The sequence below is a fragment of the Formica exsecta genome, unplaced genomic scaffold, assembly GCF_003651465.1.
Source record: "Formica exsecta isolate Colony F162 unplaced genomic scaffold, ASM365146v1 scaffold1505, whole genome shotgun sequence".
NCBI classification, from domain to species: domain Eukaryota; kingdom Metazoa; phylum Arthropoda; class Insecta; order Hymenoptera; family Formicidae; genus Formica; species Formica exsecta.
Window position 1 is genome coordinate 484,614 of NW_021848831.1, and position 25,583 is coordinate 510,196.

At 30.5% G+C, this 25,583-nt stretch overlaps 6 protein-coding genes and 2 long non-coding RNA genes across 20 annotated transcripts in view; 4 read left to right on the forward strand and 4 right to left on the reverse strand.

Annotated features, from left to right (window-relative positions):
- The first annotated feature begins 6 nt into the window (after positions 1–6).
- Positions 7–2,448, forward strand: LOC115232893 (bifunctional methylenetetrahydrofolate dehydrogenase/cyclohydrolase, mitochondrial). Its single transcript, XM_029803054.1, has 4 exons — positions 7–357; positions 680–864; positions 943–1,311; positions 1,561–2,448. Exons 1-4 carry the CDS (start codon positions 284–286, stop codon positions 1,959–1,961), a joined length of 1,029 nt encoding a protein of 342 aa, XP_029658914.1. The 5' UTR covers positions 7–283; the 3' UTR covers positions 1,962–2,448.
- Positions 2,449–2,755: 307 nt separating this feature from the next.
- Positions 2,756–3,420, reverse strand: LOC115232898. Its single transcript, XR_003883679.1, has 2 exons — positions 3,373–3,420; positions 2,756–2,988 (listed from the first exon to the last, which is right to left on the reverse strand). It is a non-coding gene; the product is annotated as an uncharacterized LOC115232898 (long non-coding RNA).
- LOC115232892 (glyoxylate reductase/hydroxypyruvate reductase) lies at positions 2,908–5,066 on the forward strand. Of its 7 annotated transcripts, none has more exons than XM_029803049.1 (5): positions 2,986–3,167; positions 3,230–3,403; positions 3,692–4,012; positions 4,094–4,551; positions 4,650–5,066. In XM_029803049.1, the coding sequence occupies exons 2-5, from the start codon at positions 3,318–3,320 to the stop codon at positions 4,778–4,780; spliced, it is 996 nt and encodes a 331-aa protein (XP_029658909.1). In that variant the 5' UTR covers positions 2,986–3,167; positions 3,230–3,317; the 3' UTR covers positions 4,781–5,066. The 7 variants fall into 7 exon arrangements, 6 of the variants coding, with proteins under 6 accessions (XP_029658913.1, XP_029658909.1, XP_029658911.1 ...); XM_029803051.1 differs by having other exon boundaries at positions 3,242–3,403; XM_029803048.1 differs by having other exon boundaries at positions 2,986–3,154.
- LOC115232894 (mitochondrial thiamine pyrophosphate carrier-like) lies at positions 5,065–6,642 on the reverse strand. Its single transcript, XM_029803055.1, has 4 exons — positions 6,302–6,642; positions 6,069–6,221; positions 5,695–5,897; positions 5,065–5,550 (listed from the first exon to the last, which is right to left on the reverse strand). Exons 1-4 carry the CDS (start codon positions 6,419–6,421, stop codon positions 5,103–5,105), a joined length of 924 nt encoding a protein of 307 aa, XP_029658915.1. The 5' UTR covers positions 6,422–6,642; the 3' UTR covers positions 5,065–5,102.
- Positions 6,643–6,773: 131 nt separating this feature from the next.
- LOC115232895 (astacin-like) lies at positions 6,774–8,266 on the forward strand. The gene is made up of 6 exons (XM_029803056.1): positions 6,774–6,897; positions 7,052–7,155; positions 7,224–7,320; positions 7,424–7,553; positions 7,659–7,855; positions 7,957–8,266. Exons 1-6 carry the CDS (start codon positions 6,786–6,788, stop codon positions 8,226–8,228), a joined length of 912 nt encoding a protein of 303 aa, XP_029658916.1. The 5' UTR covers positions 6,774–6,785; the 3' UTR covers positions 8,229–8,266.
- LOC115232896 lies at positions 8,190–10,888 on the reverse strand. Of its 4 annotated transcripts, XR_003883677.1 has the most exons (6): positions 10,874–10,888; positions 10,765–10,803; positions 10,185–10,344; positions 8,872–9,452; positions 8,297–8,630; positions 8,190–8,206 (listed from the first exon to the last, which is right to left on the reverse strand). It is a non-coding gene; the product is annotated as an uncharacterized LOC115232896 (long non-coding RNA). The 4 variants fall into 4 exon arrangements; XR_003883678.1 differs by lacking the exons at positions 10,185–10,344; positions 10,765–10,803; positions 10,874–10,888 and adding an exon at positions 9,611–10,153 and having other exon boundaries at positions 8,192–8,206; XR_003883675.1 differs by lacking the exons at positions 10,185–10,344; positions 10,765–10,803; positions 10,874–10,888 and having other exon boundaries at positions 8,192–8,206; positions 8,872–10,153.
- A 62-nt stretch (positions 10,889–10,950) lies between these two features.
- On the forward strand, positions 10,951–19,156 carry LOC115232890 (NAD-dependent protein deacetylase sirtuin-1). The gene is made up of 10 exons (XM_029803046.1): positions 10,951–11,201; positions 12,391–12,523; positions 13,559–13,793; positions 14,517–14,732; positions 14,873–15,080; positions 15,390–15,548; positions 16,045–16,321; positions 17,055–17,875; positions 17,947–18,117; positions 18,243–19,156. Exons 1-10 carry the CDS (start codon positions 11,051–11,053, stop codon positions 18,341–18,343), a joined length of 2,472 nt encoding a protein of 823 aa, XP_029658906.1. The 5' UTR covers positions 10,951–11,050; the 3' UTR covers positions 18,344–19,156.
- Positions 19,157–22,151: 2,995 nt separating this feature from the next.
- Positions 22,152–25,583, reverse strand: part of LOC115232888 (ankyrin repeat and KH domain-containing protein mask) — a 21,026-nt gene continuing 17,594 nt past the window's right edge. For 3 of the 4 annotated variants that reach the window (XM_029803040.1, XM_029803038.1, XM_029803039.1), the window contains 2 exons: positions 24,499–24,712; positions 22,152–24,399 (listed from right to left, as the gene is read on the reverse strand). In XM_029803040.1, coding sequence (XP_029658900.1) covers positions 24,389–24,399; positions 24,499–24,712 — 225 coding nt within the window. In that variant the 3' untranslated portion in view covers positions 22,152–24,388. The remainder of the gene's footprint in view (positions 24,400–24,498; positions 24,713–25,583) is intronic. The other variant, XM_029803041.1, reaches the window with a different exon arrangement.

The following is a 25,583-nucleotide window of genomic DNA, read 5'->3' on the forward strand; positions in this document are numbered from 1 at the left end:
TAGGGAAAGGCGAGACTGGTCCGATCTCGCCTTTCACTCACAGTCTCAATCGATCTCGCAATAAACTTTGCGCGAAACGTCAGTATTATCGACCCCCTGCAAGCTATATTGTTTTTACGACAGCTGTTTGCTCGAAAATGGCATAATCGCTTTATTATCGCTAACGTAATAGGGATTACACAAGCTTTTTGTGACCGAAATTCCTCGGCATATCTTTTAACAGTATGCAACAGTATGTATTTCAGAAGAGTGATTGAATCCCTCGAAGCAACAACGACAAACAATGTTCTCCCGGAGGAGCATCTTCTCCGTCATCTCGCAGAGTTTTGCGAGAAAACTGCACCTGTCAAAAATCCGGTGAGTGCAAAAATAATTTTCTTTTGTCAGATACTTGTATGATATATGAATGATTTTTTAAATCTGCAATGCAAAGAATATATACCTAATAATAAATTATAATATCTTAATATATATATGTGTAAAAAACATACTTATTATATAGTATAATAATAAAATTATAAAATATTTATTAATAAATAATACGTAAAAAGATGACAATTTTTCAAGAATTTTTAATAATCAATATTATAATCTTGATAAAAATGAAAGTTTGTTAATTATATTGTAAATATAAAGGATATAGATTTGTATATAGAATAATTTTGAATTTTATTTGCAGGCAAGAAGCTGCGATAATAGATGGGTCAAAAATAGCAGATGAGATTCAAGAGGAGTTGAAAGCTGTTATAGATACTTGTGTAAATGCAGGAAAAAAAAGACCGAAGCTAGTAGCGATCTTAGTGGGAAATCACCCATCTAGCAAAGCATATATTGGTAAAAAGATGAAAGCAGCAAAAGTAGTAGGTAAATATATTTTCAATTCTGACCACCAACCACCGGCACAAATTTACCTATACTAATATTTTATTTATTAATAATTAGGAATTGAGAGTTACACCATTCATTTGGGAGAAAATATAACGCAAGCGGAACTTCTTACGGAAATTGATAATCTTAACAAAGATCCATCTGTCGATGGTGTTCTGGTACAACTGCCATTGCCAAAGGGCATGAATGACAAAGAAGTATGCCAAGCAATAATTCCTAAAAAAGATGTAGATGGTTTCCATTTGGTAAATCTTGGCAATCTGACACTGGACAAGAGTAGTATTGTGCCAGCCACTCCTCTGGCTGTCAAGGAATTAATACTTAGGAGTAAAATTGAGACATTTGGAAAGAATGCTGTGGTTGTTGGTAGATCAAAACATGTTGGACTGCCTATCGCATTGTTACTTCACGCAGATGGCAAAGGTAATATTAATTTAATAGCAAAATTGTGTTAACACATAAAAGTAAAGTCATATCATTAACCAGTGATAAATTTATGCAACTTAATATTTCTCTATTTAATATATATTTTAATATCTTTTTTTCTTTATAAATAAAAACTTTTTTAAAGATTTAAATTTTATTATTAACAAATAACATAAATTTCATCAAACTTCTTATGTTTTTCTTTCATCTATTATTTTCCAAACCAATCACGTATTTTATTTTTAGGCGAAACGGGTGCTTTGGATATGACAACGACAATCTGCCATATTCACACTCCTCATACAGAACTAGAAAAATTTACGAAGCTGGCGGATCTAGTCGTGGTGGCGGCTGGAGTTCCCGGTTTGATCACCAAGGAAATGATAAAACCGGGCGCTTGCGTAATTGATGTGGGAATCACCAGGGTGAAGACGGCGGACGGCAAATTTCGCCTGGTGGGAGATGTGGATTACGATAGTGTAAAGGAAGTCGCCGGACATATTACACCAGTGCCAGGCGGCGTAGGCCCCATGACGGTGGCGATGTTGATGAAGAACACGGTCACGGCCGCCATGAGGAATCAGAAGGACGCGAATCAGTCCGATCGTTTAGAGGATAGCAAAGCATTTGATAAGCAGTATAATTGATAAGCAGTATAATTTGTTATAAGTCTTTTATTTGACGATTCTTGTATTCTGTAGTATTATTTTTGCAAAGGAAGTTATATAAAGTCGTTTTATTCATCAATTTATGCAGTATTATCAGGAAAGCACACACTATGTACAACAGCTGAACCGAAAAAAAAATGTATAAAAAAATGAAACCTATTCCTTTTTTTTATACACATTTTATTACACATATCTTTTTGCTAATCTTATATATATTTTTCAAACAATTGTTATGGAATGTCTTCTACTAACTGCATTAATAATAAATATATATATATATATAAAATATATTAACATATTCTCTCTTTATAAATCAAACACTGTTTTTGTGTATCTGAGATCTCTCTCTTATCAGTATCTAATTGTAGCAAATTTTTAATTGTAAATTTGTTATTATATAATTGCAGCAGGCACATATGTAAAAGAGAAGGCAAATTATGTTCTAGATTTAAATAAGACAAATTAAGTTCATTAAAATTTTTATTTTCGCTACCATACTTTGCTTGAAAGATTTATAAATAAATATTATAAGTAATTGTTGTTTAATTTCTAATTGTTGCTTTTAATGCAAATTCTTTGTTTCCAAAATTTTAGAATATCTAGTTTTTAATTGCAATGATCGTATTTACTTGAATCTCTTTGCTGTTTATTAGATTTATTAGTTTGAAAGCATATAATACATCAGACATTTCAAACTGCAAACTGTTAAATAAAGTTGTTAGGTCAATGGCTATGTCAAAAGAATTGTTACACAAGAAAGAGTCATTCTTTAATGTACATTTTATTTCTCTAAGAAGAAATAGTTGCATAAAAAAGCGTTGCTTCAATAGTATTCACTGAGTGCTCAGTAAGTGGTCATGGTTGTGCTACTAGATACTGGATGCGCTCAGTGTTATACGTTACATTGTGTTAATCTGTCTAACTTGCTGGAAAGCATCCTTCATCTTGAAGTGTGAATTTTCAGTGTCTCAATAAAAGATTGAGAACACAGTGAAGTTAAAAACACCTGAAAAAGAAGAACCATAAATTATCACCCGCTGAGAAGGTTTCCAAAAATCATCACTTATTTATATTATTTATATATAAATGAGTTTTTAATCCAAAGAAGGAAGAAGTAGACATTTCGTCTATTTTCTACAAAAAAATCTCAGAGATTTACAAGATTTCCAGAGGTTAGTTCGAGAGGTTAGTTCGTTAACAAGTCGCACGAAGTAAAAATATAAATGATAATACATAATGCAATACAGGAAGGCTATCAGTTTGTTTAAGCGAAGCGAGGGATTTATTTTTTCGAACCGGGTCAACCCAACAATTTGCAATTATCCGAAAATCCTAATGAGTTCTGTCGAAATGAATAAACCTAAAATCTTAATTACACGACCGGACATACCTGTTGCAGGCTTATCTTTACTGCATCAACGGTGAATATTCTATTTACAGTAAATTTTTATTGCTGAAAACAATTTATTTTATTGTATTGTAAAACATGATTTTTATTATTCTTCTGTATTTTTTTAGTTTTTATAATTTTATAATTAGTTTTTATAATTAATTTTATACGTTTAACTTCTTTATTTAATTTCATGTATAAATTTTAAATAATTATACAATATAATATCATGAAACAAATATCATAGGAAATTTAATAACGCAATATATATGTAGTTGTTACTTATTATCTGACAGGACTTATTATGTTATTTTTATAGATATCAGACCATGTTATGGGATAAACCTGGACCGATACCACGATCACAATTATTATCTAGAATCCGTGGAGTAGATGCTCTGTATTGTGTGCTAACGGATAAGATAGACGATGAGGTTTTGACAGCTGCAGGTTCACAATTGAAAGTTGTGGCATCTATGTCAGTAGGCGTCGATCACCTAGATTTAAACGCCTTAAAGAGAAGAAATATCAGAGTCGGTTATACTCCTGATGTTCTGACTGAAGCAACTGCAGAACTGATAGTAGGTCTTTTATTAGCCACATCGAGAAATTTATTGCAAGCGAATAAAGCAATTTACAAGTAAGTTAAATATTAAGAACACAAAAGCATATATAATCTTTGCAATCTATGAACTAAAACACATTGTTTCATTTATTGCAGGGGCGAGTGGAAAACCTGGTCACCGAGATGGATGTGTGGTACAGGGTTGTCAGGGAAAACTGTAGGAATTGTCGGTTTGGGTAGAATTGGCCTCAGGGTTGCAGAGCTGCTCAAAAACTTCAACACTGCTAAAATGTTGTATACGAGCAGAGCAATCAAACCGGAAGCGTCCAAATTCGGTGGTGAAAAAGTTGAATTTGACATATTACTCAAGAACAGTGACTTTGTCATAGTGACTGTAGCTCTGACACCAGAAACGAAACATATGTTTAACACTGAGGCTTTCAAGCAAATGAAAGAAACGGCTATATTCGTGAACGGTAGTCGCGGAGACATAGTGGATCAAGAAGCGCTGATAAACGCTTTGAAGAATGGCACAATTGCAGCAGCTGGTTTAGACGTTGTAACACCAGAACCAATACCATTAGATCATGAACTTTTAAAATTAGATAATTGTGGTAGGTATATTGATATAGATTTAGGTCACACACACATAGACAAATTGTGTGCACCCGAAATAATATATATATATTTATTTTCATTTTTTTCCTTTTAGTGGTTCTACCTCACATAGGAAGTGCTACCATAGAGACTAGAGATGAAATGGCCAGAATTACAGCGAAAAATATTATAGCTGTCCTAGAAGGAACGCCTGAAAATATGCCTGCACAACTTAATTTAATATAGCTATATACATTATTAATATGAATGGAATGTATAATCTTGATTTTTAATAATCATATTGTGATATATATTTATAGGTCAGAATAGAGAATCAATGATAAACTTATATGACTTATATATTTAATAATTTAGAATTTATATAATTTTTATTTACAGATATATATATACTGAAGAAATTAGTCTTTTACAAAGAGTACAAATTAATATATTAATTTACATACAAATTATATTAATAAATTAATGTATATTTGCAATAAAAAGGGTAGTAAATATACATATATATGTACATTAAAATAAATCAATCTCATTTAAACTCGCTGTTATATTACAATATTCTTAACAGTAATAAAACTTGTTCGTATACGGTAAAATGCAGTGCTGAAGTTATGGCAGCTTTTATCTGACTCGGTACTAGACCTTTGAAAAGACCTTGCACTCCCTCTTCTTTTAAAGTCACTCTCAAGCAATCTAGTAATCCGTTACATTGAAAGAACTTGCCGAACCCTTTACGACCATGTTGGAAACCTTGTATCTGCAACCTCTTTCTAGCAAGATCAAACGGATAGACGATCGTTTTCGCAATAAATCCAGCGGCGCTACCAGATAACATGGAATTATAGAAATTGGTATCGATACCAGAAGAATATCTTTTATAGAAATCTGTGAAAAATTCATAGAATGCAAATTGCAAGCCAGTGTGTGGAGCAATTTGCAATAAAGTCGGTAATAGACCAGAGAAGAAGACTTTCGGCGATTCTTGTCGAAGAATCGAACTGAAAAAAAATTAAATATATGTTATTGAAATATAAAGATATCATTTTTATATAAAGATATTTATATATGCTAATAAAAATATTGTGTTATAATATTTATTATTAGTACTAATGTGAATTGAAAATAATCTTTCTGTAACTCACCTACAGGAATGTAACATTCCATTATATACTTGATGCTTACTCGACTGGGCTATTAATCTAGTCCTTACAGTATCAAAAGGAAATGAAATGATTGTCGCTATGCTTCCAGCACTGGCACCAGCAATAAAATGCATTGAATGATTCCATTGCTCAATTTTTGGTACTCTTTGTATCATCTTCATAAGCACATTGTAGGAATAAAACTGCAAAAAAGAGAGAAATACAATATATATATATATATATATATATATATATATATATTGACCTGCTGTCAGAATATATATATATATGATATAAGAAATCCTTAAACTGTATAAACTAACTAATATTAATTGCTATTAAAAATATATTATTGGACAAATTTTATTCTGTACCTGAGCCATCCCATAGGTAATCGATAACATTTGTGCAGGTATATGGCCCTTCCATAAAGCAGAAATTCCTTCTTCCCTCAAGATTAATAAAAAAGCTTGTGGTATAGATCTATATTTGCTAATGCGACATTTTGAAATCGGTTCAACTTGTAACTGCAAAAACAATAATTATCTAATTGCACGAGCAGAAGAAAATATATATCACAAATTTTATATTATATGATAAAACTTACTTGAAATCTAATCTTTATAACATCTAAAGGCTGACATAGAAATCTCGTTACAAATCCACTAACAGCTCCTGCAATTGCATGATCTAAATTTGGCTCAGTTGTTTTTCGCGAAAATCCCATAATCTTCAACTTTAATTACTTTAATACATATACATGCAATTATTTATACTTTCATAATATTTAAATACTAAGTACATTATGGCAACGCTAACAAAATCGACAGGATATGTTACATTTATTAATGTTTATTTAATTAAATTAAATTAATGTTAAATTGTCTTGAAAAAATATTAAAAAATCTCGATATTTCTTAAATCGTCTTTCGCCGACTCTCATTGGCTTCGTCAATCAGCTGTTAATCTAATCTGATTTTACCTAACTTTGCCTGTCACGTGTCAAGGCATTGCTTTTTGAAAAAAAACCGCGAATAACGTCTCATAGAAATTGCTAGTGTTGCAAAAGTGTGTGATACAAAGAAATAATTATGAAAATTAAGTTGCTAATATGCATATATTTATTTTGCACAACGATTACAATCGCATTACCAATAAATAAAACTTCTGTCAACGCGATACACCCTATCGTACCTAATATAGGTGAGTACAGATCTATATTATATCAGGAGCTTATAATCGCGAGGCTTCGGATTTTTTATCTCTCTTTAAAAAATATTGCTATGTTAAAGAGTGGCATTTTTGCATTATAATGTCGGAAAATACAAATGTTACAAGATAAAACTGCTTTATACAGTTAGAACATCGAACCAAGATAATTTATTACGTCTTTACGAGTCATCGCAAGATCCGGAAGTCCGTCCCGGTTTGTTTGAGGGAGATATAGCCGTGACTAGTGAGGTATTATCTTTTTCTTTCCTATTATATTTCTTATATAATATTTTATATTATTTTTTTGTTATGTTTAGTATTTCAATTATTGGCGTGTTGGTTTACGTTGGGATGTTTTCCCGGATAAACTGTGGCAAAATAGAACTGTTCCTTATGTAATTAGCACTCTATATGGTATGTATGTATAAATAATTGTACATTTGATATTACATTCGATATTGTGTTTGAAAAAACGGAGATGAAAACATGAAAATAATATACAAGATTTTGTCTCCAGATCCTGTGGATTATATGAAAATATATAAAGCAATTTCATATATGAATTATATGACATGCATCAAATTTATTCCATGGGATGGTAAAGTCAAGGATTTCTTGCTGATTTGGCCAATAATGTATCCTAAAGGGTAAATACTTACATTTTATGTAAAACGCAATATTGAATGCATTTTAAAAACAATATTAAAAAATAAAATTAATTTCTTTTTTATGTATATAAAAAATTAATTCAGATGCTGGTCATTTGTGGGCAAATTCGGTGGAGCTCAGATCCTTTCCTTGGAACCACCAGACGAGAAAGGACCCAATTGCTTGGAAAACGAGGGAAGAGCAATACACGAGTTGATGCACGCTCTCGGTATCTTCCACGAGCACAGTCGTGCCGATAGAGACATGTATATAAATATACATTATGAAAATATTATACCTGGTAAGAAATTTATTATTCCTAGATTCACAAACTTATATAATTATGGGATTAATATTTTTGTGAACATTTTCTTAACGATCACTTCTTTTGTATATTATTAGGATTTCGATCAAACTTCAACAAGCAATCGCCGGAGAACGCGACATATAGCTACGAGTATGGATACGATAGCATAATGCATTATGGTAACTACTTTTTTAGCATAGATCCTATGAAACCGACTCTGACACCGAAAACGCCTGGTGTTATGATCGGTCAACGAAAAGCGATGAGTAAAACCGATTGTCTGAAGCTGAACAATCTTTACGGATGTTTGGCCAAACCGGAGGAAGCGCGAATATATCACAGTATCTGCAAAATATTGGGATTGTAAGCTATGTTGTTGATAAGTGAATTTCTTGAGGTTAACATTTGGTATAGTTAATAAAAGACTGAACTTACATATAGATAATAAAATTTATTAAATTTTTCAAAATCTATATTGACATGCAATATCATACAGTACAATATCATTGATTGCAAAATAGTTTAAAGTTGTTTTAAATCATTGACTCTCTGTTATCTTGCATTGTCTTTGTATTAAATTTTAAAGTTTCTTATACTGATGCTTATCACGTCATTTATGCAAAGTATTTTGTCTTTCCTCTAGTCTAGATAACATCCTCCACATTAACAAAATTATCTTGGCAAAAGACTATTCAGCTGATCCTTGTAATTATCCTTGGAATGTTACTACTATCTTGATCGTCAAATCGCCAACAACAGCTTTTGCAACCTAAAGTTTACATATAAAAACATAGATGTTAGAATTTAATTTTGAAATTTATGTATAGTCGTGAAAGAGAGAGCTGCAATTTATAAAGTCAGTTCTTCTTAGAGGAAAATGTGTGTAATATCACAATCATATCATATGCTAATATCATCATGTTATAGAAGCTTTTAATAATTTATTTTAAGAAAGGGAGAGAGAGCGAGAGAGAAGAGAATTATATATATATATAATTTATGAAACTTACCTATTTAAGTTATGCAATTTTGTATTTGCAACTTATTTTGTATTCCATGTGTATTTGTGACTGTTTACACATTGCTGATATTTTTATATATTAATATTGCTATATCTTCTTAATTTTCTCATTCAATATTTTTTTTATATAATAATTATACAGGATTATTCCACAAAAATAAATTTTATTTGAATTTTTAATCATCTTAAGTGACACTGTGATGGATTTTCTTTCTCAAAATAGTGCTGCTCTTAATATTGTAAACAGTAGTTGCGATGTTCCAACAAGCTTCTCAAACACATGCTGTAGAGATATATTTTTCATTTTTTAAGCAATGTTGAATTTTTGATATCCAACTTCCTTTTTCAAGTTGGAAAATGCCCAAGAGTTATGTGAACTGTATGATAGATAGTCCAAGTATGTTCTACCAATGTCACGCAATGCTTGACGAGCATTTTGTCCAATGATGTGAACCCTTCTTCTATTTGAAACTATTCTTCTCCTTAATCGAGATCTTTTTCCCTTATTGTTCTCAGACAGATATGCAAAACATTTAGAGTTCTTGGATTTATATCTTATCCTATCTGGTCCTAAAATCATTAAAAATACTATATATAGTTTCTGCGTACACTTAGAGTCTACAAGAATATATTCAATATTTAAGAATTAAAGAATTATTGGGAACTTAGAGAAACGGTTCCAGACAGTATCGTGTGGATTCCGAAGGCAAATTCCCTCTTTGCTTTACCTCCCACAAGCATTCATGCTCCATCGAGATACGAGACGGAGGCATGCCAAAATGAGAGGATATTCTAGATCGACTTTAGCTAATAAAATTACTAGCATAATTAATGGAGAATTTTTAGAAACAGCCACAAGTGGTACTGTTTTTTACTCCAAAATTAAGCACTTTACTAAAACCACGTTCGATGTATATGTGCACGTGAAAGTCGACTCTAATCGTAGCTCACAAGTACATTTAGGTTCTCGAATGCGTAAACGATAAATAACGTGCAAGTTTTTTATTCCATATAAAATGTAAGAAAATAAATATGTTCTATTCGCACATGTTTCGATCGTCAAAATGAGACATTACGAAGACTAAACGAAAATCCACGTGTACGACGGTTATAAACGAACGAAGAGATTCCAAAAAAAATCGCATTTGATCAATTGTTTAGTCGGCAAAAAAAAAAAAAAAAAATCACTGACGGAGCAAAGCAGCTTGAAAAATTTGCCCGCAACTAGATAAAAATAAGTATTCTCGCAGAATTACATATTATGGAAAAGAAAGAGAATAAAAGAATGGACGTCTTACTCACCTCAATGCTAATAGTGGAAAGAAAGATGCAGGAGACGTGTTGTACACGTTTCCTTTTAGAAGAAAAGATGATGATTTTCAGCGCCATCTCTGCTCCCAAGAGTGGGGAATATCCGGTTTTGGATAGAATTATTACGGCTCCTGCACATAGGACGCGACGACTTTTGCCGCGTGACAAAAAGCAATGCGATAGCCAATCAACTTAACTTTTCTATAAGGGCGGAATCTTAGGCCCATATCGATAGCTCACGCATTTAAGATGAGATTACAATGAGACTAGATAAATTAAGATAGATTTTGTTCAGCAGCAATTTTTTTCGTTGTTTTAACTGAATAGTTTTCGGAAGACAAAAATTTTTTACTTGCATAACATTTTAATTTTTTTATTACAAATTACAATAAAAAGAATATGTATTACATATTCAATATTTTGTTAAGACATTGAATATATAAACACAGAAACAGATATATATTTATAATATATTTCAAACACATAATTCACTTGACTTATCGATGGGTTACCGACTGCTTATGATAAAGATCAAAATTAACAAAGAGAAAAAATTTTTTAAAAAATTTACCAAGTTCCAATAAAATTCCATGAGAATTCCTCGACTTTCCTAGACACAAAAAAAATTTCTATGAGAATTCCAGATTTTTCATGATTTCCCAGGAAGTATATAGATATACCTTGTGTGAATATCTTGTACAGCTATATATGAAGCATATAAAAAGCGTATGAAATAGGTAGGAAGAAACTTTGGGGGAAAGGGAAAGCCGGGAGGACTGGGGCGACCTCTGGCGGAGCGAATGACTAGCCAGAGTACATGACATTATTCGCCGCATTGCTCAGCATTGCTGTCGAAAATGGCGTCGAGTTCGGAGCTGCTGGAATATTCGTCCCCAGTGAAACGTCGTAAGATCGATGGCGGCGATCACGGGGGGAACGTCGTCGCGACCCTGGATGAACAACGGCTCACCGGCCCACCACGTGATAGCCCGCACGACGAATTCGAAGGTATCAGAATCGTCTAATAACGATTATACGCGATCGTCGCGATTATCGCAAAATTCGCGGGTGCTTCTTGCACACAAGATGGCAGCCATTGAACGCTTTTCGCCTCGCCATTGTGTTCTCGATCCTTCGTCGCGTTATCTGGCCGCCATGACAGTCGCAGTTTATTGCGTCGCAATTTCGTAGCCACCGTTTTTTCATCGATGGTCATACATTTCTCGTCACGCTACGATCCTATAGGATATTTCTTTTTCTTTTTTTATTCGAAATATCGAAATGCTTTTACTCTTTAGAAATACGAGTCGATCGATAAAATCGATCGTGTTCGGAACTACTGGTTACGCGTTCGGTCATCGCGTCCTCATTAAAATGTTCACAGATGGCATTCGTATGTTCGTTTGTTTCAGCTGCACCTTTTGTACTCTGTTTCTTTGCTCTTTCTCTGCAACGCTTATTTTCTCGTTAATTAGTTAGTTTATTTCAATAACACTTTCCGCATTTGATATGAAATAAATTTTTTTATTCCCAGCTCTCGAAATCTCGAAGGAAGAACAAATTTCCTATATCTTACCAGATTTTACATGCGATACACTTCCGCCATTTTGTTGAATCGAGATGTTTCGGAATATTCGTTTAAATATTACTTGGCGCGAAATATAACTATATTAAGAGAAATTAATTTTTTAAATTACATTATTTTAATATATTTTTATTACTAAAGTAAAAGAGAGAGAGAGAGAGAGAAATTAATTTTTAAATTAAACAATTTAAATTTTGAATTTTTTAAACGCATTTTTTTAAATATATTTTTTTATTTGCGCACAATTATTTTATTATTATTACACAATTATATCGATAATGAAACAACGAAAAATATATATTAATTATTTTTAAATTTTTTACTATTAGATATATATTAAACAACTTTTCTTATGTATTTTTTACTCTTAAGTCGCGTATATATATATATATATTTTTTTTTAAGCGTCAAATTAAATATATATAGAGAAATAAGTTAAATGAAACATAAATTAGAAAATTAATAAAGAAGAAAATATAATCACACGGATTTTTTTTCTAAACTGATAACATCATATATTTTATATTTACTGTTTATACAATGTATTATTATATGTAAGTTAGTCTAATATACTATAATGTAAGCTATTAAATATATTTTTGCATTATATAGAAATACTTGGTGCAGACAGTGGATTTAATGAACTGAGTGATGAATCTAAATCTACATCCATATCTCCTGCAATTATAAATCTACAATCACCATCGTCTAGAATTGATTCTGCTAGTAATGGTACTGGTTGCACGTAAGTTCTATTTGCAAGCAATTTTTTACTAGAACATATTTATGTAGCCATGTATTATATTATATGTACATACTAACAATAAGTACATATTTGAGCATGCACACACATATACATACAAAGAGTATTTTGTACTATTATACAATATTATAATAATGTATTATAAAAATAAAATAGATTCGAAAATTCTAATACAGAAATGCCAAAACTACAAATTATTAAATTATAAATGATCAAACTTGGCCAATGATATAGTTTGCAACATTAAATTTGTAAAGAACTTGCACCCAAATTTGTAACTATACTTACATGCCAATCTCATCTGATATTGATTTATACAAGTCCAATGAATAATTTGATTACTAATAGCAAATTTTGACATAAAATTTAATAACTTTATTTAAATTCAATTATTATTTTTATTATTATTAAAAAAAAAAGATTATAAAAAGAAAAATAATAATGTGATAATTAAGATTTATAAATATTGTACACATAGAGAATAGCGGTAAAATTTTTTTTCTACAACATTTAATAAAAAAGTTTTTTTTTCTTTTTTCTTTTTTTTTAAATTACAAAGTGTTTAATGTAATAATAAATATAAGGAAAACCAGGCAATATGAGCCAGCGTGGTGTGGAAAGCACAAAAAATATATAATAATAATAATTAACAAACGCAAACGTTTTGGTCCCTTTTTTGGAGCTTCATCAGCACATTGATGTAAATTCAGTTAAAATTAAATCGGAATAATAGTCGGAGTCATAAAATATAAAAAACTAAAAGATCGGACTTTTTAGTTTTTTATATTTTATGACTCCGACTATTATTCCAATTTAATTTTAACTGAATTTACACCAATACGCTGATGAAGATCCAAAAAAGGGACCAAAACGTTTGCGTTTGTTAATTATTATTATTATTATATATTTTTTGTGCTTTCCACACTGCGCTGGCTCATATTGCCTGGCTTTCCTTATATTTATTATATTTATCAGAGCCTTTTGTAAGTTTTATTTGAGTTTAATATAATATTTCAGAATCGATACTACAGACGAGAAAGACGAGATGTCCTCTACTGTCTCAAATTTATCAGACTTATCAGGTTTGTCTGATCTTTCTGGAGATGCAGAAGTCAGTCATCAATGGAGAAATGCTTCTTCATGGATTCAGAAGCAGATGCTGACAGGTGCAGATCCAAGGGATCTCCTACATCATCTTCTTATGGATTCCACATTGATTCCTGAGCAAGTTGACGATCTCACATTATGGAAGGTATAGAATATATTTTGTAGTTTTATAATAAGATAATTTAACAGAGTATCCAATCCCTGAAAAAACGTGGAAAATCTAGAATACTCAGGAATTTCTTTTATATCTGGAAAAATCTAATGGGAATTCTAATAGAATTTTATTGGGAATCTGGGAATAGTTAAAGAAAAATTCTCTCTGATAATTTTTTTCTTATATTGTAAGCAATCGGAATTATGAATTGTGAATTATGTGTGTTTAAAATATATTATAAATATATATCTCTGTGTTTATATATATTCAATGTCTTAACAAAATATTGAATATACAGTATATATTTCTTTTATTAAATTAGTTTGTTTATATTTTTTTTATTGGATATTTTTAATAATCAAAAAATGGAAATATAGTTATGCAAGTGAAAAATGTTCATTTTACGAAAGCTATATAGTTTTTTCTAGTACATTTGCAAAATTAACATTTGAAGCTTAAATGGTTCTGTTTCTTCTTTGTATGAATAAAAAACATAGAAAACAATAGAAAACACAATTTAAAAAAAAAACTTATTTTAAAAAGTTGCACTAGAAAACCTTTAAAATATTCTCTTTACCTGGAATCTTGAACAAAAATACTTGGAAAATCAAAGTTTTTTTTTTTTTTTATATAAGATTTGGGTAGACATCTTGTTTAAGTTTTGATAAAAAGAAATAGTTAAATAAATATAACAATGAATTATACGAATTTCAGATTATAATCAATATGATGTCAGAACCTCCGAGGCGGCAAAAGCTTAGACATATAAATACCTTATCGGATGCGGTACGATTAATTCGCAATAGCAAGAAAATTATAGTCTTGACTGGCGCGGGTGTTAGCGTTAGTTGTGGTATTCCTGATTTTAGAAGTAAAGATGGTATTTATTCGAGACTAGCACAGGATTTTCCAGACTTACCAGACCCACAGGTATTAAAATTTTAAATCTCAGCTTTATAGCTATCTGAGTTACAAACAGCTAGAATTAATATTAATAAACGTTTCGAGACTATATATCTTACAGTTAAAAGAAATTCATATATAATTTTTATTTCTTGATTTATTTTCAGGCTATGTTTGACATTAATTATTTTAGCCAAGATCCCAGGCCATTTTACAAATTTGCATGTGAGATCTATCCAGGACAATTTAAACCCAGCCCATGTCACAGGTTCATCAAAATGTTAGAGAAGCAGAAGAAGCTCTTGAGGAATTATTCGCAAAATATTGACACTTTGGAACAAGTGGCTGGTATTAAAAATGTAATTGAATGCCATGGTAAGTTACTATTTATTTATTATATAAAGAATATTTGAATGATATTTTACACATTTAAATATTTTTTTGGATATTAATTTTTATTAAATATATATTTTAAATAATCAATATATGTTTTATGATTGAGATAGAAAGTTTGATATAAGAATCTGAAAAATTTTTTTTCTAAGATTCTAGAATAAAAATAGATAATGGAACATTATTTATCATGGCCAATTTCAAGCAGATTTACAATAAATTGTTTAAAAATGTATGCAGTTTACGTTATGTACTTAGTGTTTTATAATTATTTAATATTTTTTATTAAAGGCTCTTTTGCCACTGCATCATGTACAAGATGTAAATACCAAGTGAAAGCAGATGATGTTAGGGAAGATATCTTCACACAAAGGATACCTACATGCCCGAAATGCCGTGTCAACGCGTTGCCTTCTCTATCCGAAATTAATTGCAGCGAGAATTACAGAGGTAAATAAAGAAATTTGTTTTTGTATAATTCTTGCTGATAGTTATTTATTTGCAGTCTTTCGTAACGGCTTATCAATTTCAATATGATATGGAGAGTTAGCTATCTTTAGTGATAGTTTTCCGTTATTTAAGCCTTTGCTATAGTGTCGCGAGTTGATGGCCAATGAGAGAACGTTATCTACTCTTCTACGTCTCAAACTAAATGAAGTTACTGATCCAACACATAAGTCGGTACATCAATCGTAACTGCGAATAAAGCTTCGCTTGTTAATAAGCACATAAAGGTAAACTTATAAGATTGCACTTACTTACGTGAGTGCCGTGTTTCGTGGCTATTTAGAGCAACGGTTTTTGTCGTTTATCATTTCCTCAATTTGACAGTATTGTGTGTTACGATTGAGCAAAAAAAAAAAACGCCATTTTGAGAAAATTATCCATTAAGTTAAAAAAAGTAATTACTATTTAATTAAATTAAATTTTGTCTTTAAATTTTCAGACTTGGTATCGCAAGGTATAATGAAGCCAGATATCGTTTTCTTCGGTGAAGGACTTCCAGACGCTTTTCACGATGCAATGGCCAAAGACAAAGACGATTGTGATCTTCTAATCGTTATTGGTTCGTCCTTGAAGGTTCGGCCGGTAGCTCTAATTCCATCGTCCATTCCGTCGCATGTGCCACAGATTCTCATTAACCGAGAACCATTGCCACATCTCAAATTCGACATTGAGCTATTAGGCGATGGTGACATTATTATAAATCAAATATGCCATTTGTAAGTAAGAAGTTTATAATCTATTTTTTATATGAAAGGACTTTAACAGGGTGTCTGCTTCCTGGAAAAAACATGAAAAACTTGAAATTCTCAGGAATTTTTATTGGGACTCGGAAAATTTTTTTAAAAATTCTCTGTTAATTTTGCTCTTATATTATAAGCTATCGGCAATCTACCGATAAGCCAAGTTGTGAATTGTGTTTAAAATATATTACAAATATATATATATCTGTCTCTGTTTATATATTGAATATATTGAATATATATCTGTCTCTGTTTATATATTGAATGTCTTAACAAAAAAAATATATATTTATGAAAACTATTCAATTTTTTTTCAATACATTTGCAAATCTAGCACTTGAAACTTAAATACCTCTGTATTTTTTCTATAAATAAAATGAAAACGCATATAATAAAAAAATCTTACTTTAAAAAATTGTACATAATCTTTAAAATAACTTTCTTACCAGAAATTTTTAATAAAAATACCTGGAAGATCAGACAGTTTTCAGGGAATTTTTTTTACAATCTTTGACTAGACATCCTGTTTGTGCAAAATATGTTTTAGTGTTATTTAATCTTTTATACATTAAAGTTTTATGTGCATGTGATATAAATATTACCATAAATGCGCACATATATATAATAAATTTTTATTTAATTAATATTCAATGCTATGATTAATTTTAATTATGATAATTAAAATCGCAATCTATTGGCATTATGGCAGGTTGGGTGACACTTATAATGAAGTCTGTTGGTATGATAAAATCTTGAAAGAAGCTTCACAACTTCTGTCATTGCGCTATTCGTCCGACATGTGGGAACAGAATCAAGATACAACAAGTAACACTGAACTGTCACGAGATAGTATAGAAGTTGATTTTAAGCCTCAAAACGTACCCACGACTGAAAATCAAAACGGCCTACTGAAGACTACTAATGCAATATTACACCATACAGAAAACATCAATGTCTGTATATCGTCTTTCCATACTGGTCAATGTGTCAAAGATGCAGAGGAAAGCTTCAATCTTTTCGAAGAGAGTCCAAAGAGACGATCAGGTGATACCAGTGTAGAAAACAGTTCCAAAAGGATGAATTTTGGTAGCTCATGTGAATCGAAAAGTTCCATATCACCGGCAAAAATGAATGTTGAATGTGCAATGACTTCATTAGAAAATAGATTTCATGTTGCATCAATGTCTAAAAAGAATTTCAAGGAATGTCAAGTGGTGCCAGTAACATTGTCCCTTTCTTCGGAAGCTATCATAAGCGAAAATACTTTATCATATAAATCGCTAGACAATTGTGGAAAATCAAACAAGTATGACAATACCGTAATGATGGATACTGTCGAAACAGACAAATTAACACCTAAGCCGAGGCAAGCATCGGTGGATTCCATCTTGGATTCTGGTATAGGTGACAGTTGTAATAGTGTCGATAGCACGGAGGAGAAGTTTGATATTGCTGAATTGAAGAATAGAAGTTTAGAAAGACATTGCTGGCAACCAAAAACTCGAGAGAGCCTCGCCGTTAGGTTACCAGGTATGTTATTTTGACAAATACTTTAACACTTTCGAATAAATTATACAAATATTAATTGTAATCCTTTGCAGAAAATTCGTATTACCAGTTGGCGCCAGGTAGATATATTTTTCCCGGTGCGGAGGTCTATTCCGAACCTGAAGATTATGATCAGTGTTCCCTCTCGGCAAATTCCGAGAGCACAGATAGTGATAGCGACTCTTCTTCAGGAGAAGAAGAGGAGGATGAAGAAGAAGAAACATGTAAGTTGTTTTTTTCTTTTTTTTCCCCAGATACCAAGTTTCATTTTTTTTTAAACTCGTGCTCTGATAATTTTATGTATAACCTATTGATTTATTAATTATTTAATATTTTTTTTGTTATTCAGGTGCGGATGACGATCTGTCGGAGGGAGCAGACGCTGATACTGACGGTCAAAATAATGATGCGAAATGGGCGAGTAATTCTTATAGTGCTGAACAGCATTGAATTGGAGCTATGCCCGAACGTAGTGGTTAGTTTCGATCACTGTTTCTTTATCAATTTTTATCAAAGTTTGTTGAGATTATTTGTATAGGATGATAAACAGTGCAATTTTTATCGGCTCGGTTACGAAGCAAGATATATGTTAATTATTACATGTAGACAGAGCCCAATGCACATACATATAATAATGTTTATTTAGTCGGAATTTTTTTCGAAATTTTTTTTACGTTCAAGTAACAGATCAAGGGATTTGTTAAGCACAAAATTCCATATTTTCCTTGTTTTTAAATGATTATTTTAAATAATGTTATTTAATGCAAATTTGCAGTGCCCATGATAATGTACATAAGGTATCATTAGTCTTATACATGAAATGTATCACCCTCGAGTCGCATTTTAATAACACAACTAATAATTGTTTCTGTCTATATGAAGATCATATATGAAAATGATCAAAACTGCTTGTGTGTAGCTTAATGTACTATTCTACAATATGAATTATGTAGTCTATTTAATCTACTTTATACTCGTAAAATGTATATATCGATGTTTCAAACATAGCGAGAGTGTGACACAACATTTTGTCCTAATTGTGCGATAATGTGTAAATGAGATTAATCTTAAATGTATTAAACCCCAGTTGATAAAAATCGCGATTTATTGCATCTAATGTAATGTTCTAAATGATTCAGATTTGCTCATTTTGGCTGCATGGTCTTACACTCATCGTATTTAATTAAAGTGAAACAATTATATGAAAGAAGATAAACGAAGAAAAAAAAAAAAAACAAGAAATGTAGAAAATGCAACTAAAATGACAGATAGAAACTAATAGCGAATTTAATTGGATGCACTAATGTGCACTAGTGTGCACATGTCTTTTATTATCAAAATGCATGTAATTACATTTTAAGTACACATGAACGGAATAACATGGAAAATGTCTTTGTTGGAACTGTAAATCTATAACAATTTGAGCCCCAAATAGCTTTTTTGTGATTTTTAATTTGAGAATACTTTGGTGAATAATAATAGAATTAATACTTCATTTAATGATATAAAACAACATATTGACAAATTATACATTAATACTATGCTAGTATTAATTAAAAATTAAATACTAATATTAGTTTTATATTACATGCATTGCTATTTCTGTCATTATGATTAGAATCGCTAATATTAGTCGAGATCTTCTTTCATTACAAATTTGAGAAAGAGAGGAATGATAGTTCATTACAAATGGTGTATTTCTATTATAAACGGAACAGTTTTATTTAATGCATTTTTTTATTTAATTATAAAACATATTTGCAAGAATTATTCACATTAAAAAGAAAGATTAATCGAATTTTTAATAAATAAATAAGACCTCTATTTCTTATGAAATCTTTATCGGCCGACATGTTGGCGCAATCACACTCACATTCTACCATTAAGTTATATTAATAGCTTTTCGCGTCCCGATAATACAAATAATCATCATAGTTTTGCAATAAGAACACTCTCTTTAGATTCGTTAAGTTCAACTTTGTTTTATTGGAGCACGGGCGAATGTACAAAGCAATGTTGGATAGCTTCGCATTGCATGTTATTTTTATATGAGCCAGAAGAAAAAAAATAGAATAGCGAATTTACAAGATTAAAATAAAAAGATGCAATAATGTTTGACAAACCGTTATTAATCTGCAGCTGCAGATGCATAAATGAACGAAAACACATGTGTGTGATCATATAAATTATGAAAAAGAACATGTATAAGAATAATGCGAAAACTAGGTGCAGGTTAAAACGTTTTGTATACACAACAAAAGAACGGTTCTGTCAAAGTCATTATTGCAACGTATATCTGTAAGAAATAGAAAATGCGGTTGTGTGTACAAGTTTATTATATATATAATTACAATGGACGTAAACTTACTTTGATTCAATGCTGTTGCATTGTGTGAGTAATGTTTGAAATATATAATTGCAAATATGAAATATGTTAAAGTATGTATGTGTGCGCATGAGAAGAAGAAAAAGAAAGGAAGAGAGAAAGAGAGAGATGAACACGATAAGTAAACATATATAATACATTTCTAAACATGCATATAAGATTTTATTTTACATTATTCTGTTATATATATATAAGAGAGACAATTCTAGAAGAATCGTTTCGTTGCAGGGACACTCTCGCTACAGCGATAATTCGCAGAAAGTTCGAAATAGCATTTGGTTCCTTACACTAACAGATAGTGATTTAATAAGATTAGACCACACACATACACGAGAATTATTTTTCGTTTTGTACAAACCTTTATCTATCACTTTTTTTTGCTGAACGATGGGCAAAAGGCAGATTAGGTATTATGCTTCGTGAATTCTCCTTTCCTTTTATTTATATTTGATATATATATATATATATATATTGTTTTTTTATGAGTGTATATATATATATATATATACATACGCGAGTATGTGTGAATAACTAAAGGATTTCCAGATGTCCCGATTCGCGTGATTTCACAAATCTTTGGAAACTTGGATTTTTTGTGATCGACGATGTACACAATAACGAATATAATATCGGACATTAAATGAATTAATTTTTTTAAATTATCATGCATATAATTATTGTTCATTCATGATGAATTAATTTTTTGGGATTTATATATTTTTACTTAATTACTATTTACTTGTGCGCGCGTTAGCTACTTAAAAGGAAGTCTAAAAGGTATTTTGTATATGATTACAAGATATGTTATTCGAGAACCGTTATCATGTAATATTATATACATTTAAAAATATATTTGTTATACAAATATATTTTTTATATAGTGACGATTATACGTAAGAATCGATTCAGAGAAAGAAAGAAACAACTTTTTTTGTGCAGTACAGTAAATTTCTATATGAATATACTCTGTCACGTATAAATATTTATTATTTTTACTATAAATTGCGATTGTTATCGTATCAACTGAATCGATGATAAAACAAAAAGATTATATGTTCGATTGGAGATGTAATTTATGTTACATCACGATTAAATGTTTTAACATTTTCAATGATACAGCAAAGTAACAAAATCGTAAATATTATATACATTTTTTTTATAATTTGTTATTTAATGTAATATGACTATTATATATATAAAATTGTTCTCTATTACAGACTTTGTAAGTTTCCTGTTTCTTCGGTATTATTAACGTATAAGCTTATCTCTTAAATTAAACGTTTTTCTATAATAAAACTGTTGTATTTATTTTCCTTCCCATAAAAATCAATAAAATGAACGAGATTTTATAATCTTACAAAATAAATAAATAAAACCTGTTAAAATTATTAATCGTTATATATTTTAGCAGAGAAAGTTATATGATCGAACCATATTATCGAACACACGATATTAATCGTATTAAAAAAAAAACTTACTTTGGCAACACAAGTTCTTAAGACAGCTTCGAAATGTTTTTTGGACGTATTTTGCGTCTGGATATTTATTTTGCAAGAAAAAACTCATTGATTTCTCACTTCTAACGTCAATAAGAAACCATCAAGATCTTTAAAATAAGTAATTGCGCAAATAAAAATAATAAAAATTTATAATCTTGCAACTTTGAAATTGAAACTTTCTGCATCCGTTTGTGAAAGGTTTATTAATAAAAAAAATTACAAATAATAAAAGAGCCATTTATATGAATAAAATGTACATTCAAAGAAAAATAGAAATAAAAATTAAATACACGAGGTCTCGAGACATTTCTGAATGAAATTGTGAAGAAAACATGTGATAGGAGTAAATATGATTAAAAAGAGAATAAATTTATCGTCGTTATATTTATTTATTTGCTTTATTGTTATATGTCATATAATAGTTTTATATCATATATATCGCAGTTATCATAAATCAAATTTGAAAATAGGCTTTAAATTATAACAATGTACTCTTAGAGAATAATTGAAGCGCTCCTTGGAATATAGGTCAAAAAGCCCTTATATGATTTCCATGAGCTTCATATCATCATGTCATTGAAACTTATAGCGTCTGGGGGATCGTTTCAATTACATTATATCGTCGCTATGTATTGAACACTTGCCGAAATCCCCACCAAGAAAGATTTTCAAATGTTCAATCAAAATGAACATTTCATATATATCGAATATATATCTATATAATATTATTATATTATTACTAAGTCCAGCCGAAATAGCGGGTAACATTTCTCTATGTGTACTTGTTTCTTTCTTTCTTATATTTATGTCTTGTGTGTATAATATATAATAACTATAATATAATAATAAACATTACCACCACACAGCAATAATATTATAATAGCACTGTCGTACTAGGGACGCACAGCTATATTTTTTATGCATTGGCGGCCCACTACCACTTTAACAATGAACAATATTCATTGATCTGAATAAGGAATTCGGTGCACATATTATTAATACAGTGTATATTCGGTTCGTGACATTTCTTATAATGCTTAGATAAATTCGATTTCAAGAACATGGTCATTTACGCGTGGCGTGTATATTTTGTGTGTGTGTATAATATGTGTATGTATGTGCTTGATTTAAAACTCGCTAGGAGTATCATACAAATCTGTCCGGTTGATCTGCTTGAAATAAAACGTTATGATGATTGATTAATAATTGTGCCTATAAAGTAAAAAAAAAATAAAAAAAAAGATATACCTAGCCGGCTGGACAACTGAAACCTCAATAATATATTGTTCGTCTTGATTTCGTACGTATCTTCAATTGTTTATTGACATAACACCAACGTATAGCCACTAATGAGATCTATACAATTGAAGCTATGCCAAACAATAGACGCGCTCAGCGCGACTAGACGTAATCGGGAGTTTAGCGCAAAAAAAAATGCTTTTTTTTCTTAGCAGATCTGTTCTGGGCACAGCACCACGCTTTAAAAAAAATGGTCAGATACCGCAAAATGATAATTACGGATTCAAGCACAGGTGCAAAGGTGGAAAAGGAATAATATCCAGTTTTTCGTTTCTTCTTTTTTTCTTTTTTTAATGAAGTTGACAGTTTTCTGTAAGATTCTTCTATGTCTCTCTATCTTTTGCTTATTCTTCGACCTCACTTTGCAATGGAAGTAATCGAAATTACGAAGCAAGTATTTATACAACTGTTTATACTCGTACATCATATTATTACAGCAAATCTTTTAAATAATAACGCAATAATCTCTTTTCATTAATTATCTGGTATAAAGAAGAACAGCTGCCCTTATTGTAAATAACTCATAATTTATATCAATCATCGAACCAAAAAATTCCGCTTTGTAAAAGCTCAAATTGATTCCAAGCTAGTTAATCATCATTACTGCAGAAGCTGAAGTGATAGCGTAAAACGTAAAAATGTGCGTTTATAGATCTCATCGCGATAGACCTGGGGAGTGTCTTGTTCAAGATATTTCAAGTATTGCAAATTCAGATTATTTCCAATAATAGGAAAAAAATAATCATTATTAACGTTCAATTATTATTAATTATGATTCGTGCTAATTAATAACTGATAGGAGCATGCGACTGTCCGCGCGATTAATATCCAAACCTGAAGTGATCATACCGTCAAATTACTATCATTCTATTGTTTCCTTTTTCTGATTTTAAGGACCGTCTACATGGATAGCTATTCGCAAAATGCAGACGCAGAATGATGTATTGGCACGCAATAAGTTAAATAAACTCCAACTTTTTGCAATTTGCAAACGCATCATCTGCGTTCTTTACGTTTTGCGAATAGAAATGTAGACGGGCTTTTATTCTTTCTGTTTCTCTTTTATACTCTTTACATTATAATTAAGTTGATATATTCTAATAATAGCAATAAGTTGAATAATTAAGGACTTCATGTTTTTAGCATGATATGTAATATAAAGAATCTGGGATTGAATAAGATCGTAAATTTATGCGCCTACAAATAATTAAACGATTTCAAGACTATTACTACTACGAATTGCAAAATTTCCATCGTCAGGTTTAAAGGTTGAAGCTGTGTCAACGTGATTTGGTTTTTTAATGAGTCCATTTAGTCCACGTCTGAAAGTAAACGAAGTTAACATGTCGTACACATAATTTCCTGCAACATAATACTATCTTTTGAAATAAATTTCAAATATAATATCGAAGAAATCTTACCAGAATCAGGAAAAAATTTTACCTGATGTTGCTTGTCTTGCACGGCATCAGGCATTCCCCATGCTGGTGGATCTATCTTATTCGGTTCATTCGGAGGGATTTCCGCCAGGCCAGGTGTTCCAAATTGTCCTGGCAATAATTGCAAGTTTGGTATAAGTGACAAAGCCGCGGTGTTTCCGTTAGCTGGATAAGGTTGTTGGGTATCCACGTGACCCTATACATAAGAAAGAGTAATTTACATAATCGCATACGCTACACAGAAATTTTGCGAATTTTAAAAAGCTTGATGTGCCGTTTACACTGCATATCTTTATTTCTTTTTATAATTATTCATTTTATAATTGCCATTAGTGTTTATTCAAATTTTCTAATTGAATTTTCTTTAACTTTCCTTTTACTTTTTTGAAGTAGTTCTAAAATTCCAGATAAAATCAGAGAATTTTTGTATGCAACTGTAAAACGAACTTAATTATTTATTATGTGCATGTTTTATATTCTTGTGATATCACAGTGAAAAAGTGAAGAGTTACTTAAATTTCGAATATTAGGATTTGAAATACTATTGAAAAGAATTGAATGATTTTTATAAAATATAAACTTTCATCTGCATAACATTTTATTAGCAAGAATTTCTACGCCTTCGTAATGTGATTGCTCTTTTCACTAGCGAATTGACGGCTATACTTTTAATATAAGGACTCAGTGCAATATTAAAAATAATTAAAAGATTATAAAATTCTTCGAATCCTAATAAAATTCCAAGAGAATAACTTAATTTTTCAAAAAATTTCTCTGAGAATTCCAAGTTTTTCTAAATAGTAGACATCTTGTATCAATCTATCATTAGTCACTATTCTCGATATTGTAATACTTACGTCCGATATAATGTAGTAAACTATTTCTTAACCTACTGTAAAAAAGAAATATTTGTACAAAGATTTTCTTTAAGAAGAAAGAATAATGAATAAAGAAAAAATCAATTACATAGCATGTAACTTTTATAAAAAGATTTGTTTGACTTGTAATAATTTAAGAATCAAATATTCCCCCCCCCCCCCCCCCCAAACAAAAACACAAAAAAAAAA

Bases quoted from the DNA above. Each gene is read 5' to 3' on its own strand.
- LOC115232893 (XM_029803054.1), top strand. From the start codon at position 284: ATGTTCTCCCGGAGGAGCATCTTCTCCGTCATCTCGCAGAGTTTTGCG. The intron at 358-679 runs GTGAGTGCAAAA...TTTTATTTGCAG, and splicing joins CTGCACCTGTCAAAAATCCG to GCAAGAAGCTGCGATAATAG. The intron at 1,312-1,560 runs GTAATATTAATT...TTTTATTTTTAG, and splicing joins ACTTCACGCAGATGGCAAAG to GCGAAACGGGTGCTTTGGAT.
- LOC115232892 (XM_029803047.1), top strand. From the start codon at position 3,219: ATGCAATACAGGAAGGCTATCAGTTTGTTTAAGCGAAGCGAGGGATTT. The intron at 3,404-3,691 runs GTGAATATTCTA...TTATTTTTATAG, and splicing joins TTATCTTTACTGCATCAACG to ATATCAGACCATGTTATGGG. The intron at 4,013-4,093 runs GTAAGTTAAATA...CATTTATTGCAG, and splicing joins GCGAATAAAGCAATTTACAA to GGGCGAGTGGAAAACCTGGT.
- LOC115232894 (XM_029803055.1), bottom strand. From the start codon at position 6,421: ATGGGATTTTCGCGAAAAACAACTGAGCCAAATTTAGATCATGCAATT. The intron at 6,222-6,301 runs GTAAGTTTTATC...TTGTTTTTGCAG, and splicing joins TTATAAAGATTAGATTTCAA to TTACAAGTTGAACCGATTTC. The intron at 5,551-5,694 runs GTGAGTTACAGA...ATTTTTTTTCAG, and splicing joins GGAATGTTACATTCCTGTAG to TTCGATTCTTCGACAAGAAT.
- LOC115232895 (XM_029803056.1), top strand. From the start codon at position 6,786: ATGAAAATTAAGTTGCTAATATGCATATATTTATTTTGCACAACGATT. The intron at 6,898-7,051 runs GTGAGTACAGAT...TGCTTTATACAG, and splicing joins CCCTATCGTACCTAATATAG to TTAGAACATCGAACCAAGAT. The intron at 7,156-7,223 runs GTATTATCTTTT...TGTTATGTTTAG, and splicing joins ATATAGCCGTGACTAGTGAG to TATTTCAATTATTGGCGTGT.
- LOC115232890 (XM_029803046.1), top strand. From the start codon at position 11,051: ATGGCGTCGAGTTCGGAGCTGCTGGAATATTCGTCCCCAGTGAAACGT. The intron at 15,081-15,389 runs GTAAGTTACTAT...TTTTTATTAAAG, and splicing joins AAATGTAATTGAATGCCATG to GCTCTTTTGCCACTGCATCA. The intron at 17,876-17,946 runs GTATGTTATTTT...AATCCTTTGCAG, and splicing joins CCTCGCCGTTAGGTTACCAG to AAAATTCGTATTACCAGTTG.